This window comes from Oncorhynchus clarkii, chromosome 4, assembly GCF_045791955.1.
Source record: "Oncorhynchus clarkii lewisi isolate Uvic-CL-2024 chromosome 4, UVic_Ocla_1.0, whole genome shotgun sequence".
NCBI lineage: Eukaryota > Metazoa > Chordata > Actinopteri > Salmoniformes > Salmonidae > Oncorhynchus > Oncorhynchus clarkii.
The window spans coordinates 9,780,086-9,789,024 of record NC_092150.1 but is presented as its reverse complement, the minus strand read 5'-3'; the positions used below and the strand labels follow the sequence as shown (position 1 = coordinate 9,789,024).

At 45.6% G+C, this 8,939-nt stretch overlaps 1 protein-coding gene across 2 annotated transcripts; it reads right to left on the bottom strand.

The window, feature by feature from the left end:
• Window positions 1–685: 685 nt before the first annotated feature.
• On the bottom strand, window positions 686–8,471 carry LOC139406392 (E3 ubiquitin/ISG15 ligase TRIM25-like). Of its 2 annotated transcripts, none has more exons than XM_071148936.1 (6): window positions 7,857–8,471; window positions 7,349–7,477; window positions 2,068–2,301; window positions 1,742–1,901; window positions 1,557–1,616; window positions 686–1,320 (listed from the first exon to the last, which is right to left on the bottom strand). In XM_071148936.1, the coding sequence occupies exons 1-6, from the start codon at window positions 8,469–8,471 to the stop codon at window positions 812–814; spliced, it is 1,707 nt and encodes a 568-aa protein (XP_071005037.1). In that variant the 3' UTR covers window positions 686–811. The 2 variants fall into 2 exon arrangements, with proteins under 2 accessions (XP_071005037.1, XP_071005038.1); XM_071148937.1 differs by having other exon boundaries at window positions 7,349–7,444; window positions 7,875–8,471.
• Window positions 8,472–8,939: the final 468 nt, after the last annotated feature.

Genomic DNA, 8,939 nt, shown 5'->3' with positions numbered 1-8,939 from the left:
TAAATAACAAAGGAAAACTATTACTAGATGAAGTTTAGTGTTGTATTTTTTATTTCCCATCACCATAAGTCATATTTAATCACTGAACAGTAGCAGACCTAACTTCATCTGTTCCTGACTCTGGATAGTGGATTAAAAACACCATCAATCTCCAATGATATTAAAGTACTATTCTGAACATCACTGAGAAACTGAGTGGCAAGTCAAGATATCTGCTGGTTTATTGTTTCTTCAATATCACCACCTGATGGACAGGTTTAATGTTGCTTGACAAAGCAGTATGGGAGGATGAAAGATGTCAAATTTAGGGATGGTTTCATGGACATCTACATTGGACATACTTTTTAGCCCAGAACTAGGATTAATCTGTGTCTGTCCAATATAGTTTAGTTAGTTAGTTAGTGATACTACCTGTTCAATGCCACTGAGAAAAATGACATAGTGACAGAGAATGGTGTGTCATGTGGTTAGAGTCTTGGGCCATTAAATGAAAGATTGCAAGATCAAATCCCCGAGCTGACAAGGTAAAAATCTGAAAACATATCAATGGTTCTGAATGCTAATTTATAGACCCCATGATTCATGGAAATGTACAATATTAAAGCATTCTATTTTATAAAAATAAGACATTTATAAAAAATTAACATTTTAATTCAACTCTACAGTCAGACAAAATATTGTACAGAAAAACAGACCATTATATCTGGGGACCATCACCACCAGCATGACTAGTATCTATGTGGACCCTACTACAGTTTAACCAGGTCAGCTATAGACTACACCAACATGACTAGTATCTATGTGGACCCTACTACAGTTTAACCAGCTCAGCAGTACCACAGAGACAAAACCCAGGATAGAGAGGCTGAGTGAATGTGGTCTGGACTCTGTGGAGGAGGGTCATTGTGTCAGAGACACTGTAGAAGGACAGAGTACCTGCCTTGTGATCCAGGTACACTCCTACTCTGGAGGACTGAGGGCCTGATATTTTAGTCTCAACATTATTGTGTCTGAAACAATAACCACCTCTATAGCACTGTAAACCCCAGGACTTGTTATTGTCTCCAAATATATTATTTGTCTTTGTTCTGCTGATGTCTTTATATGAGACTGCTGTAATAACATTACCACTCCACTTCACCTCCCAGTAACAGCATCCAGACAGACCCTCTCTACACAGAACCTGCCACTGGTTGGTGAATCTGTCTGGATGACCAGGATATGGTTGGACTTGGCGTGCAGAGGTCACCTTTTTGTTCCCTTCAGACAGAGAGAGGCGTGTTCCTGCTGTGTTTGGGTCCAGTGTGAGCTGACAGGAATCTGGGAGAAGAGCAGAGCAGAGATCAATGAGGGGAGTTAGAACAATAAGTTAAGTCCGATACTGTATCTACCCTGTCTTTGATTAGAGCAGAGCAGAGATCAGATCAGAGTAATATGAGGAGTCAGATAGATACCCAGTCTTTGATTAGATCTACTATTGCTATATATTTCTAGAGGGATTGTTAGGAGTGTCAGTAAAAAGAGACAGTTAGTTACTTCACAGTAAAGAGACTCACATTGTAACAACGGTTCTTTGGTCTTGGGCTCTAGAGGCAGTAAAACATCCACTATATTCACTACAGACACACAAACACATTGACAGAGAGAGTGATTGTTATCATCATACCATATTCCACATGTATATGACTAGTAGGGAACTTTCAATGGTCTAAAGTTGATGTTCTTATTATTTTCAACACACCTGTAGTGGAGATCTTGGTCCATTCTCCTTTAAGGAAGTCTTCTAGTTTCTCTCTTAGTTCAGACACAGTCTTACTCACATCTCCAAAGTACTGAAGAGGACGGACAACGATGCTGGGTAAGTCTGAAGATACACTGATACTGGAGAGAGACTGATAACTCTGGAGAGAGAGAGAGAGAGAGAGAGACTGATAACTCTGGAGAGAGAGAGAGAGACTGATAACTCTGGAGAGAGAGAGAGAGACAGAGAGAGAGAGAGAGAGAGAGAGAACCAAATGATTGAGTGTCAATTTAAATTTAATATCATCTCACAGGCAGTTTAGTTACCTGGAAGAAATGGATGTGATCATCGGTGTGTGAGAGCTGCTCCAGCTCAGTACTTCTCTTCCTCAGCTCTGCGATCTCCTGCTTCAGTTGCTCCAGGAGTCCTTCAGCTTGACTCACTTGAGCCTTCTCTTGGGCTCTGATCAGCTCCTTCACCTCAGAGCGCCTTCTCTCAATGGAGCGGATCAGCTCAGTAAAGATCTGATCACTGTCCTTCACTGCTGCCTGTGCAGAGATCTGTTAATAGGGAGAGGGAGGCAGAATGAGAGGAAGAATGAGAGAGAGAGCGTGAAACGGACTTGCCTTACTTTAATGAGCCAACCTCATTACACTAACACCCCCCCTCCTAAAAACACTTTACGTGCCACCAGAACCGCCACACAATCACATTATACCCAATGCCCTGCCATGCCCCCACAACTCCCTTTCACTGATGCCACTTCACTCCCTCTAAGCTCCTGATGTGTCTAACCTTGACACTGAAGGTGTACAGCACCTTACCCCCACCTCTGAAAACTCCCCCAGGCTCAAAGTGTTAAAAGTCAGCAAGTCCTTTGGACTCTCCTGCCAGTCCCCAGTCTCTGCTGTCACTTGCAGCAGCCTAAGAGACATTAGTCCTGCCTGCTGTGCCAACTCTTGGGGGATTTCCACCCCCTGGCAGCCACAGGTCTGCTATTCTCTTGATGCCTGCTTCCCGATCAGAGTGGCTGAATGAGCGGACCTCAACAGGATCAGTGGGTTGTGGAAGATAGGCCTCACCCACGGCCCAGGCACCACAACTCCCTCTCGTTTGGGCCTCAGCAGCTGCCAGGCCCTCAGTACTGCAGCATAGAAATTAGTGACCCCTGCTCTATTGAGTCTCTTTGTGATGAAGAGCTGCTGATCCAGCCCCAAACCACCAGCCCTCCTCAACAGAGCACATGCTGGTTCCCTCCAGCCCACCTCCATACGGTACAGTAGCCTCTGAGCTGCTTTGAGTCGGAACGCTGCCACCCTGCTCTCCAGGTCCAAAAGGCCTTGTCCCCCCTCCTGGACAGACAGGTACAGCACCGCCGCCCTCAGCATAAATTATTTCACTCCAGGTCCACAAGCAGACCACCGGGGGGGTTGAGAATTGACAGTTTGTGCCATGGGGAGGATGTTGCCAAGTTGTTGATTATCAGCACCCTCCCTCTGTATGACACTTGGGAGAGGAGCCACCTCCACTTCGTCAGCCTCAACACCACCGCTTGTGACACTCCTTCCCAGTTCTTCCTAACCCACCCCTCTGAGCCCAGTTACACCCCAAGCATCTTGAGTCACTCACAGCCCCACTGCCACCCCCCTGGAAGCTGCGGAGGTGCCCTGTCCCTCCATGCCCCACATAACAGAGTCTCACTCTTGCCCCAGTTTACCTAAGCAGAAGACGCCCCCTCGTACACCCTCAAACTATTCAGGGCCCGTAGGTCCTGCTCATCCCTAACCAACACAGACATCATCAGGGTATGCTGACAATGCTATGTCCCCAACCCTGTGCCTGGCTTCCACACTCTCTGTAGCCTCCTGCGTAGCAGGTCCAGAAAGGACTCAATAACAAGAGTGTATAGCTGCCCCAACAGAGGGCATCCCTGGTGAATGCCTCTCAATACCCAGACTGGCCGACTGAGCCCTCCCCCCACCTTGACCATACATGAAGCCCCAGAATACAACATTTGAACGCAGCCACAAAATTCTCCCCACAACCAAAACAACATATTGAACAGATATTCATAGTCCACCCTATCAATGGATTTATCCTTATTATGAACAGATTGTCTGTGATTGAGTGTCCTGGTACACAGTACGTTTGGTCCTTGTGTACAATAGAGGCCAGGTATGACTTGAGCCTGTGCACACAGTGCAATGTGCAATGCCACAGGCTTCCAGATCTTTAAGTCGAGTCAAAGCCTCCCGTCTTCAGCTTAGTAGTAGCTCCCCCACCCGACGCACTCACGCAACACGCAAATCAAGTAATTTCCAATAATTACCCAGAACATTTTATAAAAATCCACAGTCGGACATTCAGAGACAGCAGCTGAGTGTTTGTGAAAGGCCAGGGAAATGTTAATTTGATTTCTCTGTGACAGAGAGTTCGGAAAGGTCTATGAGCAGAACCTGAGAACACCCAGGATCATGCAGTTCTGCACTTTACAAATCAGAGTACAACCTCACAGTCTGCTGCCTCATTCCCCTACAACAGAAGTTACCCACCCATCAGACTGCCTCATCTCCCCCACAACAGAAGTTACCCACCCATCAGGGTCCCTCATCTCCCCTACAACAGAAGTTACCAACCCATCAGACTGCCTCATCTCCCCCACAACAGAAGTTACCCACCCATGAGGCTCCCTCATCTCCCCCACAACAGAAGTTACCCACCCATCAGGGTCCCTCATCTCCCCACAACAGAAGTTACCCACCCATCAGACTGCCTCATCTCCCCACAACAGAAGTTACCCACCCATCAGGGTCCCTCATCTCCCCTACAACAGAAGTTACCCACCCATCAGGGTCCCTCATCTCCCCACAACAGAAGTTACCCACCCATCAGGGTCCCTCATCTCCCCCACAACAGAAGTTACCCACCCATCAGGGTCCCTCATCTCCCCTACAACAGAAGTTACCCACCCATCAGGGTCCCTCATCTCCCCACAACAGAAGTTACCCACCCATCAGGGTCCCTCATCTCCCCTACAACAGAAGTTACCCACCCATCAGGGTCCCTCATCTCCCCACAACAGAAGTTACCCACCCATCAGGGTCCCTCATCTCCCCCACAACAGAAGTTACCCACCCATCAGGGTCCCTCATCTCCCCTACAACAGAAGTTACCCACCCATCAGGGTCCCTCATCTCCCCACAACAGAAGTTACCCACCCATCAGGGTCCCTCATCTCCCCTACAACAGAAGTTACCCATCCGTCAGACATACATAAGCATTGGATTTTCTTAGTTTCCCCACTCTGTTTTTTCAACCCAAAAGCGCTGGGAGCATCCATTTCTCTCAACATGGAAAATCTAGTTACAAGTTTTCCTTTATCTTTCATGTGAAAAGAAAGCCCCTAGTTCCCTAGGTCATTCATATAGGTTATCTAGCAGCACGGTCCCTGAGTAGTTCATATAGATTATCTAGCAGCACGGTCCCTGAGTAGTTCATATAGATTATCTAGCAGCACGGTCCCTAGGTAGTCCAGATAGATTATCTAGCAGCACGGTCCCTGAGTAGTTCAGATTGATTATCTAGCAGCACGGTCCCTGAGTAGTTCAGATAGTTGATCTAGCAGCACGGTCCCTGAGTAGTTCAGATAGTTGATCTAGCAGCACGGTCCCTGAATAGTTCATATAGTTGATCTAGCAGCACGGTCCCTGAGTAGTTCATATAGATTATCTAGCAGCACGGTCCCTAGGTAGTCCAGATAGATTATCTAGCAGCACGGTCCCTGAGTAGTTCAGATGGATTATCTAGCAGCACGGTCCCTGAGTAGTTCAGATAGTTGATCTAGCAGCACGGTCCCTGAGTAGTTCAGATAGTTGATCTAGCAGCACGGTCCATGAGTAGTTCAGATAGATTATCTAGCAGCACGGTCCCTGAGTAGTTCAGATGGATTATCTAGCAGCACGGTCCCTGAGTAGTTCAGATAGTTGATCTAGCAGCACGGTCCCTGAGTAGTTCAGATAGTTGATCTAGCAGCACGGTCCCTGAGTAGTTCAGATAGCTGATCTAGCTGCACGGTCCCTGAGTAGTTTAGGTAGAGTATCTAGCAGCACGGTCCCTGAGTAGTTTAGGTAGATTATCTAGCAGCACGGTCCCTTAGTAGTTTAGGTAGATTATCTAGCAGCACGGTCCCTGAATAGTTCAGATAGTTGATCTAGCAGCACGGTCCCTGAGTAGTTCAGATAGTTGATCTAGCAGCACGGTCCCTGAGTAGTTCAGATAGCTGATCTAGAAGCACGGTCCCTGAGTAGTTTAGGTAGATTATCTAGCAGCACGGTCCCTGAGAAGTTTAGGTAGATTATTTAGCAGCACGGTCCCTGAGTAGTTTAGCAGATTATCTAGCAGCACGGTCCCTGAATAATTTAAGTAGATTATCTTGCAGCACGATCCCTGAGGAGTTCAGGTAGATTATCTAGCAGCACGGCCCCTGAGTAGTTCAGATAGTTGATCTAGCAGCACGGTCCCTGAGTAGTTCAGATAGTTGATCTAGCAGCACGGACCCTAAGTAGTTCAGATAGATTATCTAGCAGCACGGTCCCTGAGTAGTTCAGATAGATTATCTAGCAGCACGGTCCCTGAGTAGTTCAGATAGATTCTCTAGCAGCACGGTCCCTGAGTAGTTCAGATAGATTATCTAACAGCACCACCCTACCTTGTCCTACCAGCTCAGCCTCCACACTGCACAGTTCCCACATCTTGGAATCTCCCTCATATAAACTCTGTCAAAATCACCGTGAACTTTGCACCAGAAACTCCTTTCAATGGTGCCCTGTTCCTAAGAGCAAAGCAAGAAACAGATCTTGACCCAAGTTGCGTGACACAGAGCACCCACTTCCTCTGGTCAGAAGAAACAAACAAATATCCACTACAGATATAAAAAATAAAATAAAATAAAAAGTCCACTACAGGCTACCTTCACTGATTCAACTGCACCCAACTCCTTTCCCACCCACCCTGAAACCACACATGGATCTGCCAAAAGGTATGGATCCACTTTCTCCAACAATGTAACTCCTACTGCACCAGAATCTTCTTTATCGTGTTCATTGATGTCAGGCTCTGGTTCTGAGGTCTTCACCACACCTTATACCTCACTCTCCCTCATTCATTTCCATTTCACCTCCAGAACTCAGTCTGGCGCACGGCTCATTCTGTTTGCACTTGAATTATAACATTTGATATTTCTCTATTCCTTTGACATTTTTGTGAGTGTAACGTTTACTGTTCATTTCTGATTGTTTATTTCACTTTTGTTTATTGTCTATTTAACTTGCTTTGGCAATGTAAACATATATTTCCCATGCCAATAAAGCCCTATGAATTTAATTAAATTGAGAGCGAGAGACAGCTCCATTTTAATGTGTAGGGGACATGAGTCTGTCATGGTTACTCATGGTTATGCGATGAGGTAACCCAGTCGGTTACATGAAGCAGTCCAGGCAGCCTGTTCCCAACAGTGGGGTCAGTGGAATTGGAAAGGGGCCCCTCTCCCTCTCTCTGACTGGAGGGGAGAAGTGAAATGGTGTGTCTCCTCTGGTCAACAATACTCACCTTGAGAGACTTCACAGCTTTTTGGAGATTCTTCAGCTCCTTCTCTCTTTCCTGGAATCTCTGCTGGACCTTCTGCTGACTCCTCCCCAGCTGCCTCTGTGGATAATCACTCTTCAATGAGCAATCAAGCTTTATTTGTCCAGTAGATCAATAGTATAGTCATGTGACATAGGGCCCATAGAGAGGAAGGTCTAAAATATTGAGTAAGTCCCTTTACAATATTATATTATGTTGCTATGTGAATGATTATCGTTTTTATGGTGGGCCTACATGTATCAAGAGGTTGAGACTGAACTTTGAACTCATAAAAGGGCATTCAGGATGATAATAGTGTTTGACATTAGAAAATGGTGATACATTTGGAGAATCTGGGTAACATATCTATATACTCAAGGTTTGTGTCCATATTTGTTCTGCTGTGGATCGATTTCATTTGAATTACCTCATATTCAAACAGCCTTAGTTCCAACTGTATATTTAATTATTTGTTTATCAGACAGTCATCAACAAGTTGTTCTGGTCTTACCTGTTTCTCAGTCCTCTCTGCTGCAGCTGACACTGTATCATGGCCTTTATGTTCATCCATTGTACACAGCATACAGATACACTGCTGATCGGTACGACAGTAAACCTCCAGCAGTTTGTCATGATGAAAGCAGATCTTCTCCTGTAGTTGTGTGGTGGCTTTAACCAGCTTGTGCTTCTTGAAAGCAGGGGATTCATAGTGAGGTTGGAGGTGAGACTCACAGTAAGAGGCCAGACACACCAGACAGGACATGAGGGCTTTCTGCTTTCTGGACCCAGTGCAGAAATCACACGCCACATCTCCAGGTCCAGCATAGCACAGAGCAGGACAGGGAGCAGCCTGGAGTCCTGTCTTCTTCAGTTTCTCCACCATCTCTGCCAACATGTTATTTTTCTTCAGATTAGGCCTTGGATTGAAGGTCTGTCTGCACTGAGGACAGCTATAAACCCCTTTCAGAACTTCCCGATCCCAGCAGCCCTCAATACAGCTTCTACAGTAATTGTGTCCACAGGAGATGGTGACTGGTTCCTTCAGTACATCCAGACAGACAGAACAACAGAACTGGTCCTTGTCCAGCAGAATTCCTCGCTGAGCCATTTGGACGGTTGTTCACTCTCACAGAGGCAGACGACAGAGAGACTCAGATCAATTTGTTTTCTCAGAAAATTGTTTTTAGGAGGGGGAGGGACTTCCTGGTTCTGCCAGAAAGGTGGGGTTGGAGGGAGGGAGAGCAAACTGCACTCAACGTCTAGAAGGAGACAAAGAGTTGAGTTCCTAGGTTAGGGCCCTTAATATGGAAAAAATTGTTGTTAGAGTTGTTAGAATATTTAAAGGGTAACAGTTTCTATGAAGTACATATTATAATTATTTTAATGATCTTTAAAATGCCTTATAATACACTTGTTATAACATGTGTTATAACATATGTGTCTATAATAATTCATAAGTGGTTGTAATGAGGGGGAACTTGATATTGATACAAAATACTGTAGTTGAAATGAATACTGTACATGTATGTATTGACTTATCATTGAGAATGAGGTAATACTTAAAAAATCTGTCGTT

Excerpts from the sequence above, each read along its gene's own strand:
- LOC139406392 (XM_071148936.1), bottom strand. The coding sequence starts at position 8,471 with ATGGCTCAGCGAGGAATTCTGCTGGACAAGGACCAGTTCTGTTGTTCT. Across the intron at positions 1,902-2,067 it reads ATCACATCCATTTCTTCCAG|AGTTATCAGTCTCTCTCCAG; the intron begins GTAACTAAACTG and ends CTCTCTCTCCAG. Across the intron at positions 1,617-1,741 it reads GACCAAGATCTCCACTACAG|TGAATATAGTGGATGTTTTA; the intron begins GTGTGTTGAAAA and ends GTGTGTCTGTAG.